Below are 13,480 nucleotides of genomic sequence, written 5' to 3'. Positions count from 1 at the left end.
TTGTTCCAAGTAATTTAAAGTGCTGTGTGGATTGCAACACAGTAATTACAGAGATTCAGAAAGGGTACTGAAGAGAGTGACAAGGAACCGGATGTTGCTCAAAGCCACACACTTACGCAGCATCGCCCATTCATCTGTCTGGGCATATTCTTGTCTGACCCAACCCTCCACTTACTCACAGCTCTTCAGTATATTAACTGCAGCAGCACTGATCCCAACTGTTAACAGCGATACTGCTATAAGTGGACAGAGCACTAAAGCAAGGTAATTCAGTTCTATTCCTGTCTAAAATCAGTCTCATAACATGGGGTTCTAAAGTAATTAGAATAATAGCATTATATTAGTGATACTGCACACTGTACTGTGTTAATGCTGACATGCTATAAACTGCAGGATTATTAACTTTGTGCAGGTAGCTCTCTCAATGGGAATGATGTGGACATTGCGGACTGTGATGCTCATGCTATTCATAGCATCTGTTTCCTCCAAACCGGTAAGTTATTCAGCTAGTATTCAGTGTCAACTGCTGATTGGCTCATATTCAGTAAAGTAAAATATATGAGACCTTATCGCACAATAGGCATTAAAGACAGCAGAGGAGATGTACCAAAGCAAGTCTGCAGCATTCAGTCATGTTCATTCACTCCAACACAAATGCCTTACAGTAGATGGGCCTGTTCATACCCTAAAGGGCCCATATCTAAATTTCTTCTTGTATTTTATTTTTATGGAAATATACTTGTAATATTTGTGTCGTTTTATGTAACATTCGTATTTAAATATTACATGATTATTAAATTTTCCAACCTCTCTGCATCCCTTAAAATTAAACAGGATGTTTTGTTACTGTACCTTTAAGACTGGTGCATGTAAATGAGCTCTGTTCTGATTGGCTGCCTTGTATTATGCCCATTTCAAAAAACAGTCCAGCATGAAACACTTCTTATAACTTTTCTTATAAATGGACAGGATGAAACTGTTGTAGGCTGAAAATGTGTATATGTAAATATGTTGGTTTGTTGAATGGTTGACAAGCAAAGTGGTTTGCACTCACTGATGTCATGAAAGCACATTAGGCACTGTTAGGAAGTGCTACAACTGGAGTTCAAACATGGCAACAGTGTTCAAATATTTATTGCTATGTATTGCACTCAGTGTTCTGTATAAAAGTGGCCTTTACAAACTATGGTTTTGTACAAATACTCGATAGGATAGGAACTTATTAATTTTGGAGCGTCTTCTAGTGTCTGACAAACCCCAAAGACATTAGTGAGTGGCAGTTTTCCACATTAGAAATTCTCTGGTCCTAAAGCACAGTGAGAGAGGAGGGGCAGGACTTCTTCATTTTATTTGAGACTTGTTTTTAAAGAACCCATATCATGAAAAAATGACTTTCCTTGTCTTTAATGAGTTTGATGTAGCATGTAAACACATTCAGTTCACTACCTATTTCAGTTCACTACCTACATATTTCTACCTGTTCAGCCTATAGCAGTTTAGCTCCACCCATTCACACAGAAGTTATAAGGAGTGTTTCAGCCTGGACTGCATTTTTGAACAGGACAAAATAGGACAACCTATCCGAAGAGAAGTTAATGACATGTATCAGCCTTAAAGAGACAGTAACAAAATGGTCACAAAAAATGAATTATGAACCACACAAACAGCAAAAGTGTGAGAGAAAAATGAAATATAAGAGAACTGGTTCCTTTATGTCGCTTTACATTGTCTCAATTTTTGGGGTTTATGTTGTTGGAGGACCTGTGTGGAAGGCTTTAAACCTTCTATTGGAGATGCTTAACTTATCTGTGTAGGATACAATTACAGCTTCATAGAATTAGGGCATTTTAACTCAATAAAAATACAAACATGTAATTGTATCTTCACAGAATTGAAAATATGTGTATCGTTACACCTCTAGTAGTTAATAAACAATACTGTGGATAATATTGCTAATAAAAATGTGAATTTGCTTTTCTAGTTTCATTCATGGAATCAGAATAAACACCAGATCAACAGAGACTTTCAGACATCTGACTCAGTGGAATCTGATGAATCGAGTGACACATCAGATGAGGATCGTTCATGGTCATCAGAGTCAAGCGAGCCTTTAGAATCCCATGAATCAAGTTGGTCTTCCTCCAGTTCTTCTGAATCAAGAGAATCTTCATCTTCATCCTCTGAGGAGAACATTCTCACCACTCCCAGTCCAGACATCATCATCAGCCAGGCCACAGAGGAAACGGTCACCACATCTGGAGATATCACCTGTTTCACTGTCCTACATACAACAGCTGAGCCCAGAGGAGATAACTAATGCACTAGTGTGGTTCCTAAAACGGTTAAGTTCACATGAATGTTTAGATTTGCTTCAGAAATGCACTGATCTCATCAATTTTTTATGATCTAAGTTTTACAAATTCACTTTTTAGCTACTTTTTAAACGTTACTTTATTTTTTTCTTTGGCTTAATATATTTCTCTTGCACATGTATTGTCACTGAAGCCTGTTTTTGCAGAAGTTAAATGGAATATATGCATGCTACTGTGTACTGCACTCCACAGTAGCACATCCTCAGAGATATACAATGCACTTTTGTACAATGTCTTCAATAACTTAAAATAAAATCCTCAAAGCATTCATCATCAACAGCTTTTATTAACAAAATCTGTGGAGAAGGTCAAAAGAAGCTCAAGTGTCATGTCCCATTAGAATTTTTCAAACTGTTAAAATGAAAACCGACTGTAGTACAATACAGCTGCATTAATCAAGATTCAAGGTATTCAACATCTATCAGTTAAGTAGGTCAACTACGACAACTACAATCAATACAAAGAACAATCCTAGAAGTCCATTCAGAGTCCACTTGGAGGTTAATAGCATTACCATGACTTCACTTTCTAGTGATGAGGTAGGTTGTCTATTGAGGGTACTGCCTTTCTAAATTATTTAGGTTTAGATGATAAAAATATGGCATTATGCTAACGCAGCTTGAGTGGAGATCAAAATATTTAATCTAGCCTTCATCTTAGCGGAGCACTGTGAGTGCCGTCCTTTTCATAGCTAGAACAACTATTTCAGAAGATGTTAACAACAGTGACCACCATGAGTATTGGCTAATTTATGGTGGCTCGTGGTAGTTGTGTTTGCTTTTGGGGTCCTAGCTAAAAGATATATTAGCACCGAGAGAGGGATACAATACTGCCCCCACTTCCCCCAGCAAAATACTATACGTATTTATGCACACACACACACACACACACACACACACACACACACACACACACACACATATATATATATATATATATATATATATATATATATATATATATATATATATATATATATATATATATATATATACATACATATATTGTCATATATATATATGTATATATTTATGTTTTTTCGGTAAGGTTGTGAGATAATCATGGTACCCAAGTGCTCTGAATTGCTTCTTTGTATAGCAGTGGCGTTTGGCCAGTGCCACTTCCATGAAGGTGGTTCTTCTTTACATTAATTTAGCCGGCTCCCATTACTTCACCATGGCTTTATCTTAGATTAATTTTCCATAGTCCTCCCCATCTTGGAAAACACACTTCCTATGTTGATTATTGTTTTACTACATTTCTTGTTTTAAAGTTTTTTGGCAGTTCAATAATCATATTCTGTTATGTTTTCTTAGCCAAGCGGACAGGTGGGGTAAGTGGACTAATGTGGCACTGGGGATGGTTATATAAAATAACTGACATAGACAAGCTTCCTGGCTCATAATGCAGTTTTTCCGTACACTATTTAACAGGCACACTATAAATGTCTGCTGATGCCACTACTAAGGCAATACTTTTTGTCAAGTTCTACCTTTTTCTGGTTGTTTCTACAAGTAAGGAAATAAAACCCACCACCTAGTGTACATTTAACAGCTTGCTGGAGCACTAACACCCTAATAATAATACCCTTCTTTCTGTTTCTACACAATTGTAGTACTAAACCAAAGTCTATGAGTGATGTACTTCTGAAAACGTCCAGACTCCACAATTTCATAAACGGTGCAAGTGGTAGATGGGTCATTCTACAGAAACGTCCACTTTTCTATCTGGTGTTACCAGTCCCCCTTAGTGTTGCACATAAAGGTAACACCAGTGACATTTTTAATGAAAACTCCTTTTCACAAAATGGCTGCTATAGAGCATCAAAGCACATGTTGTCAATCACGGAATATCCACTCAAATATGTATTTTGATCCATTTTTATTCTATTTTTTTTTTCACAATTACCTTCGGATAAAGTAGGTCACACCAGTGACTGCAACTAAAAGCTTCATATAAAATCATGATCTGAATGAGAAAAATGTCCGATAACTGAAACAACACAGTAGACTTACCATGTGCTTTTCTTCATAGATCTTCAGAAAATAGGTAAAAGGAAGATCAAGTGATCATCAGTGTGGTTTTTATTTCAAAATAAGAGGTTTTTTCATTATGCAGTAACACCAGTGACATGACTCCTGGGGACCACAACTTTCATTATAGAACATTTATTTACTAATTAGTTTTCTTTGTGTAAATTAAACAATAGATTTCATAATCATGTATAGATTACTGTAGTTAAAATTGCAGAAAAACTTTTTCTTTTTTTTTACCTCAAAATATGGCACTCACCCTTTATACATGACTGTGAGGACTTCTGTGGTGCTTGGAATTCTATATAATTTATTTAAAAACCGACGTTGCTAAATTGGCTCATTAAGATGTAATTGTTAAAATAGCTTACCGTTTATTTTAAATTATCAATAAATTTAACCCTAACATGCTTTTAAAGTGTAATATATCTGTAACCGCTAGGGGCACAAACATGGATGTTTCTGTAGAATGACCTAATGAAGGGTTGCTTTTTTTGAGAGTAGTCTAACACTAAGACTAGTCGAAATTCTTCAAAACCAGTAACAAGCAGCTGTAAGGTAAACCAAACTTTATTACTGTATTTGTTAGCACTCATTTCATTGGTATATAACAAAAACTAATGGGATAATTGGGCTCGTTCACCAGCCATTCTTCAAAAGAAATTTCTTTCAAAAACACATGCAGTTTTAATGAAGATTCTGATTATTGACCAGAGTTTTCTTTTTTGTGATTTGTCCTTAGGTAAGAATAGAATCTATACACTCAAGAACGCAAAGGCAGAATCTCTTTCTCAAGAACAAATGTAAGAAAAATGTCTAATAATAAATGAGGCCCAATGTTAACAGGACTGTACTGTGCTCACATTTGTGATTAAAAACATTCAGTGCAGAGATAAATATTAATGCACTTCCAGTAACAACATTACACCTATAGGATACTACATAGGCCAGTATCACCACTGAGCCTAGCACTGATTTTTGTTTTGATCCTGTACTAAGTACTACAAAAGCCAATGTTCTGATACTTTTTTAACCATAGCTTGAAATATTTTCTCATATGCATAAAACGTTTTCTGTAGTGAGTTAAGCAGTAAGTGTGGATATTTCATGCATATCAAATTATTTCCAGTCAACACGACCATTAAATTATTAATTATTCAGGATGAGGAAGGAGAACGTCAAGTGTTTGCGATTGCTTGGATCAGGAGAAGCAGAAAATACAACTAACTTCTAAGACTGAACTTAAAATTTGAAAAATATTGCTGCAGCTTTCTTTGAAAAACTAAAAGCAAGTGTCCTGAAAAAGAAGGGAAGTTGTAAAGAGGTAATAGTGGACACCCTAAATTATGAAAAAGCTGATATTATTTTTAGTTGTTAAGGCTTCTTTGTAATTTTCTGGTAAAATGTGTTTTCCTGGCACTGAAAAATAAATAAAATATGTATTAACTGTTCTGACTGGACTGCGATGGACTGGCGACCTGTCCAGGGTGTATCCTGCCTTCTGCCCGAAGACTGCTGGGATAGGCTCCAGCACCCCCCCGCGACCCTGACGGAGAAGCGGCTTAGAGAATGGATAAATGGATGGATGTTCTGACTAGAAATGAAATACATTAAGGATTTTGCATACTACTGTATGTCCATCTTGCTGGTGTACATCAAACAAAGATGATGCTGGTGTTCTCAGAACAATGGACTGACCACCCCAACAACCAGACCTCATCGTCACTGAAGGTAAGGTGGTGGTCAGGTTGAGCCTTCAAGTTGGCTGCAGCTGATATAAAGACTACAGTGGCCTCTAGTGGCAGCAGACTGCACTATCAACATTACCAGCATTATTTGGATTTCCCTGTGGGAGGAAAACATAACTAGATGTTTAAGACTATGAGATTTTTTTGAAAGACTTCTTATAATTTCAGATTGCTGACAGCATCAATTAGATTTGTCTAGTAAACAGAATGCTTGATGTGAGCACTGCAGCAGTTTGGCAGTGTTCTGGAAGCTGGAATGGTTGAAATTTGTTGTCTATCTTCTCCCTGTTGTAATTACAGACTTAGCATTGCTCTTTAGGGATTGTAGCTGAAAAAGACTTCTGTCTGCATTTCTTCAAGACAGAGTGGGCCAGGCTGATGTGATAACTCCTACTTTGAATATCAGACTATGCAAAGACAATTTCCTGACTTTGACAAATGTCTGCAGTGCAGACTTGTAATTTAAAACAAAAGCTCAGTTTTGAGGCTGGAGCTAAGTGTAAGGTTGGACTCGGACTATGCTGACTAATGTTGCCACGCTTTGGGCCTTTGAGAGGATGCAGTCAAGCCTTCGTCTGGCGAAGTGTTCACTGATACCAGCTCCATCTGTTTCATCCTGGAGACTTTTTTTCACAATAAAACTAGTTAGTATAGGCCTCAGTATGAAATTCTAATTCTCTGCATAAGTAATGACAATATGGAACAACAGAGGTAATTTGTTTTTTTTTGAAAAAAAAGAATTTATTCATTAAGGATAAATCATGATACATGGTAGAATAAAATATTTTACATAAACATAATGTAAATACATGTGCAAAATGTTGTTTTGTTGAGATGAAACTGCTTCTTTACAGGTAGCCTCATGCAGCCACAGCCCTGGACCAGGCTTGTCTGAACTGTATTATTGCTCTGTGCTACTTATTTTCCCTTTTTCTCTCTTATGCACTGTGAAGTGAGTCATTTATTAGCACCACTCTGGATACGGTTGCATACTTCACTGTGGACAGCAGTTATTGGGGTCTTGTGCTTCGTGGTGTGTTTATTTGGCGATTATGACGTCAGGGACATCGGTCGTGGTTTCCATGGCCTGCTCGGCGGAGTCATCCTCCTGACTCTCAGAGCTCTGAGAGGAGTCATTCTCTGTGTCTGCAGCCCCAGGGGTGGCAGTGGCCTCCTCGCTGCTCTTGCTGCTGTCAGACTCTTCCGTCTCCTCCTGGCTGGCACTAGCACTTGCGCTCTCACCATTGGCATCGCTGGCACTGGCACTCTCCTCACTACCCAGGGATGCCTGCTTTGCACTGGGCCCCTCGTCCTCTGTTCTGCTGGCAACCTCCAGACCCTGGCTCTCCTCCTCTGGAGTGCTAGTATCCTCCTCCAGGACTTCATTGTGCACCTGCAGAGCCTGAGAACCCAACAGAAAACAACTCAACTCAGATCACTGCTTACTAGATGTAAAAATATACACATGCATGCAAGGCCTGCTCTGGTGTTTTGAAGGCCCTAAGCAAGATTTTTTGGAGACCATCCCATCTGCCTAGACCAGGGGACAACAACCCAAATGTAAAGAAGTGCTATTTTGTCAAGTTTCAACCAAAATCTAACCACTTTGGCAGCCACAACATTTCATGTCGTTTTTACTGAAGTAACTTTTCACCATCTTGGCTGTAAATATGTCTTAATATGTGCTAATGTCCTTATATGGGCCAAAAAACACATTTACTTTGCTCTGCTTTAAGCTATAGCTCAGCTACAGTAGCTTTTCTCATGTCTCCAACAGGACATTTTTCCGCAAATGTGGAATCGTTTCTTGTAAAATGTGTCTCAGTGTTCGATGTTTTATGAGGCTGAAGTCTGCTTATTCGTCAGCTTCTTGTTAGAATATTCCTGTTCTACCTTAAACAGTGCCTGCTGTGCCAGAATGTAGCTATGTAGCTAACCGTTTCACCATTTCAGGTGGAAAATTTAAACAAGAAGCTAAATCTTCCAAAATTTCTTGCTGAATTGTAGTGAAATCTAACAAGGATTCATCTAATTAGGATTCACCTAATTATTTCCTGAAGAATTAAAAATACTTTGAATCATTGTAAAGTCAGATATTTATGCTTGCTGACATGTTTAATTCCATAAGGTCATGTAAACCTGTTCTAAGATGAACAGATCTGAGATCTGCTCACAACTAAAAAAAGTCCTAAGGTCAGTTATTAATACAACTAGAGGTGCTTGTTAACCTTGTACACCTTCAGATGCTTCTCCACATCATTAGCTTCCTGGCCATCAAAATGAGATGTCTTCATGCTGATGCTGTTCAGGTCATCAGTTTTGTCAGGTCCGTTGGACTTGTAGGGAAAAGGAATTTTCTCAATGTCGTTGGCATCCACATAGATGATGGTCTTCTTGTAGTCGCTGGGGTAGCCCATGCTGTCTCCACGACCGTTGTCAATAATAGGGTCCAGGGTGGGCTCCACGGTTACAGGTGGGACGGTAGTGGCCTCAGTCTCTCCTGATTCAGCACTCTCACTGGAGTCATCTGTGTACTGAACAAAAATAGTACAGAATATGAGGATCATCTGAGCCTTTGCTTTAATACTGTCACGGTCTCAAAAACACTCTTATAATGTCATTTTTTAGTTTCTTATGTTTTTTACATCACGTTATTCCACTATTTTTAGTTTAGATATTATAATTTCATATCCCCAATTCCTTTCTGCCTCAACTGGCTTTAGAAATTGCTTTACAGCAAAATATCTGCATTTTACATTATTGTAGCTTAGCTTATACTCTGCAAAGGGTCTTTACCATAGTCATGATGTGGGCATCAAATGTTTTGCATTTAGTTTCATTAATCCATGTATAAGGACTTATATATATATGAATGTGTTATATTTGAATAGCAGAGCATTATAACTGTATTGTGTGATTCATTATAACTATATGAATGTGTTCTATGTAGAAGTGCACTGAGTCAATGTACTAGATCAGCTTAACACTAACAGGTATTGGTTTTAGGCCAAAATCAGAAAAGACTGCTAGATGGATGACAGAGGGTGAAACAGATTTACTCTAACCCAATCCTGGCACAAATCTATCTTGAAATAACAGTCATCTTAATTGAGCATAAACATAGCTAATTTTAATAGATTAAAATGGCTTATTTAAAAGCTTTAAAAGGTTTTTAAAAAGAAATGTTAGATGAGTATTGGTATCAGCCATTACTGAAGGTTTTAGTATGGATATCAGTACTGGAAAAAAAGGAGTAGTACTGTGCCGCCTTTAATACTCAGCTTAATAAAAAAAATTGGATATCAGTCAGATTTGACTGTTCCACATTTGATATTGTTTTGTAGTTATATTCATTGTAAAAATTCAGTGCAATCATGTAAACCTTGTATTGTAGGGGTGACAAATATATAATATATTCATGAAGATGTTTTCATGGCACACAATATATATCATCATATCTAGTTTACTTGCTAAGTTTGAACAGAAAAAAGTGCTTTTTAATCAGTGTACTACATGCTACAATGCACTAAATCCAATTAAGCAGGACAAATTGTGCTCTCTTTCTAATGACAATGTGTGAACCTGCATCCTTAGTTACATCTGTGTGTGAGAGTGTTATAACAGCATGTGTGGTAAAGCTTGACTCACAGTGTCTTGCGTGTCTTGCGTGTCTGCGCTGTCTGCACTGTCTCCCTCTGTGTCTGATTCTGTGTTTTTGTCCTGGAAATGAAGGAAACAGTCAAAGACAGTGAGAGTTACTGACACATACACCCACAGTGCGTCCAGACAAAAAGAGCCTTATTTTTGGAAGTGGGTTGCTTTTATTAGGAAATAAGTGAATGCAGTGGTGACTCATGTGGTCAGGAGGATGAGTGGCCTTTTACCTCAGTTTCATCTGAATCGTCAGTGTCCTCGTCAGATGCTGCTGCTACTACGGCTGCTTTCAAGTCCTGACACAAACAGCAAAGAGAAACGCCCACTGGAGCATAAGCGAAGAGCAGCAATTATCATGCCTCACTTGAGCTGTTAAACTGTAGAAAAATAGCTCTGGGAGAGTAAAACAAGGCTTTTACCTGTGCAGGTGCTGCCTTTAGTGGATCTGCAGGGCCTTTATCAAGAACTGGGAGTGGCTGTGTATAAGATTTATGGCATATCATTAGGTTTACTGCATTTTTTACTTATACAGAATGGCATCTTCAGTGTTAGAGAAATGCTCACCAGTTTGGCAACTGCCTGTTCCTCAGAGCTCTCTGAGCTGCTTGCTGAGCGTTTTACCTGCAAGAAAGGCATCATCAGACAGGAGGACTGTAGAAGAGATGCATCTTCATCTTTGTACCTTAATCATTTGAATCCTAATGATTATTATTCAGTTATAAAACTTAACACTGATTATTCAGAAATTGCTATATACTACCACAGAAAAGTCATTATAATCTTATACATATATTTTAAAGAGGTTTTAACTAAGATTTCTGAATTAACACAGGGCACATATAATAAAAGAACCCCTTTTGGTTCCCCTTAGTGGCTGGTTTTAAAAGGTAAGTGAAAATGTAAAGAATCTTTTTAAAATTTTAACTGGTTTAAGTTTCTCCTACAATCTTAAAAAAGGTGCCATAAAAGGGTTTTTTGTGCAATGCCAGAGAAGAACTGCTGTTGCTTGCCTAAAAACTTTTAATGGATGGTTCTTCGGTGAAACATTGATGGAATTGAGATGTCTGAGTGAAAAGGAAATTTTTAAAGTTTAAAGTTTTACCTGCACATAATGTAAAGGTTTTATTCCATTTAAAGTTTTCTCCTGCAGTCTTAAAAAGATAAGGTGCCATGTGCTTTAGTACCTTTTAATTAGTTTTAAACTTTGTAAAGGTTCTTTACACCCACACATCTCATTTAAAGAGATTACTCCCTTTAGTACCATCCATTGGGAAGCATGGCTGGTGCTTCTATGGCATTAGAACCCTTGTTGTCATCTTTATTTTTAAGAGTGTAGAACTGTTTAGGAGCCTTTTATGTTTGAGAGTACAGTACCGCATTTTTTAATTGTGTTGGAGCATTTCTGTTATGGGAAAACCTCTACTTGTACTGTGAAACTCATAGCTATTGCTACCATTTGTGGACATTGCTGATTCAAGCTTTTGCTCAGAACTTACAGGACGGCAGTAGACTACAGCGAAGAGGAGCCCGAAAATCATGACGGCCTTCATTTTCTTCAGATGTTTTCTGGGGGAAAAAAGAAGCGATCATCTTCTGATTGGACATAATCTACTATAAAATCATTCCAAATATCATAATGCTGACTTGTGATTGCTGAAGGAAAAACATGAACCCCTCAGTGAATAAGAGAATGATGTTTCTGAGTATAGTTAATGTCAACGTGTTCATTGAGAGCATCGCCTTCACTTAGACCTCATAATGGTCAAACTATAAACCAGCTTAATGAGCTTGGACTGGGCCCTTTGGGTTTGAATGCTTTTCCACAGTGCTCCGGAAGCATGCCCGTATTGAGTAGGCCACCACGTTCTTGGCAGGCGATCCAGGACTTCCCTGCTAACTGCAACCAGCTTTCACCATGAAACAGCGACCATGTTTTTCATTCCAGCTACGATAACATCACATAAAGTATATGCTGAGCTTGTGAATGTTTAGCTACACCTATAATGATCTCTTTCTAGCGTATAATTCACAGAGTTATATGTAGACGGCTGGTGGCCACAATCTCCAGAACTAGAAACCTTAAGTTATATTTTGAAAACGGTCTCAGTTTCTCATTAGGGACTCCATCATAGCAAGACAGGCCCTAAAATTTGTGTAGTTGAAAGAAACGTGTAGCACTAAAGCGTGGAAAGGAAGTTGCAGAGGTGGCCTGATGTAATTAAACTAACTGTCAGCGCACTGTTATTATTATTATTCCTATGCATTACTTTAACTTGGTGGTTTTGTTGCTGGAATAAATGAGTCAGCTGACAAATTAGTGAAGGATTTATAGGCCAAAACCACAACTTCCTCTTCATTCTGTTATATTTTGACTCCACTCTGCTGACAGCACAATACTGCACTTTAAATCATTCAGATATTTCAATTGTTTTAATGTTTCTACAGTTGCTCTATTATTAGAATCTGGTTCAGCTGTTCTATACGCAGAGAATTCTGCCATCTGTTTTGCACATCTGGTGAATTTTTTAAGCCTAAATACGTGTCTTATGCAACAGCTTTTAATGTACGCTTCTAAAATGACCCTTGTTTAGGGTGTTCTATAGAAAATGCACATCCTTATAGATATAAAATACCCTGCTATATGAAATAGTTCAAAAGGCAGTTCCTTAAGGTTGATTTAATGAACCGCACCAGCAGTTTCCTTGTGACACAGGCTAGAAAGAGGATATAAAAGTCATTGCTTACCTGTGCCTCAGCCGGTGCGAATCCAACAGTCTTGACACTTGTGAGGACAGTGGATTAGATCAGTACTCTCCAAGTTTATCGGATGAGTTCTTGCTATGTTTTGATGCTTTAAGATGGTTGGCTTTTAAACCCTGTTGCCCAAGGAGCCAACCAATGGCAGCACAGCCTGTGATGTCATGACTTTTACCACTGTTGTCCCACCTTTCTACTCCCACTCTTCCTGTGGGTTCTGTGGCCAGTCAATGCAAACATTCAGCACAAGGCATGACAAGCCAGAAAAAAAGAAACATGTCCTGAGATTGTTTTTCAGGGAGAAAAGACATTTTCAGACAGTTTGAGAAACACCACATTTGGTGGCAGTAATAGGACTTCTAGTGCACGTATAGTGGCATGACATTATATAACTCCAGTTAGTGTTTATATCTTTCACCCATGCACTTTTCCTCTCTCTTCTCCACTTTTCCTCTTCTGTAGATTGTTAAATTGATTTATAATTTGTTGATTGTATAGGCTGCTTGTAAAGTGCTTGGCATGTGATAACTTAGACTTAACATGGCCTAACCACAGACAAAGACAATGGCAGAGAAAATTACAAAGGATCAGTGAAATGAAAGGCTGCATTCAGCTGAAATTCTGTAGCTTGCCCTGCTACACTAATTGTGACTCATGGCATTGAGCAAGAATGAAAGAGAAATGTAAATAAAGATTTGACACATCATCATGTTTGTCAGTATGGGAATTGGTGAGAAATGTCTTAATATCTTCTGAAAATACATAAATCTATATCTTAAAATTCCAGACAGGAACACTGTGACACCTAAGGGCACCAATTTGTAGGGTCGCATTGTAACAAATAGTTAACACCAGCATCAATCGTTATCAATCGTCATTTTACATTTTACAACAGGTACACACTATAATCCGTATA

General features: G+C 37.8%; 2 protein-coding genes across 2 annotated transcripts; one reads left to right on the top strand and one right to left on the bottom strand.

Annotated features, from left to right (window-relative positions):
- Nucleotides 1–232: 232 nt before the first annotated feature.
- Nucleotides 233–2,640, top strand: scpp8 (secretory calcium-binding phosphoprotein 8). Its single transcript, XM_017700199.1, has 3 exons — nt 233–264; nt 413–493; nt 1,982–2,640. Exons 2-3 carry the CDS (start codon nt 425–427, stop codon nt 2,315–2,317), a joined length of 405 nt encoding a protein of 134 aa, XP_017555688.1. The 5' UTR covers nt 233–264; nt 413–424; the 3' UTR covers nt 2,318–2,640.
- Nucleotides 2,641–6,879: 4,239 nt separating this feature from the next.
- Nucleotides 6,880–12,636, bottom strand: spp1 (secreted phosphoprotein 1). The gene is made up of 8 exons (XM_017700200.2): nt 12,553–12,636; nt 11,304–11,373; nt 10,372–10,428; nt 10,227–10,283; nt 10,038–10,103; nt 9,802–9,873; nt 8,382–8,687; nt 6,880–7,555 (listed from the first exon to the last, which is right to left on the bottom strand). Exons 2-8 carry the CDS (start codon nt 11,355–11,357, stop codon nt 7,193–7,195), a joined length of 975 nt encoding a protein of 324 aa, XP_017555689.2. The 5' UTR covers nt 11,358–11,373; nt 12,553–12,636; the 3' UTR covers nt 6,880–7,192.
- Between the last annotated feature and the right edge of the window lie 844 nt (nt 12,637–13,480).

This window comes from Pygocentrus nattereri, chromosome 18 (genome assembly GCF_015220715.1).
Source record: "Pygocentrus nattereri isolate fPygNat1 chromosome 18, fPygNat1.pri, whole genome shotgun sequence".
NCBI classification, from domain to species: Eukaryota; Metazoa; Chordata; class Actinopteri; order Characiformes; family Serrasalmidae; genus Pygocentrus; species Pygocentrus nattereri.
This window is presented reverse-complemented; position numbering and strand designations above follow the sequence as displayed.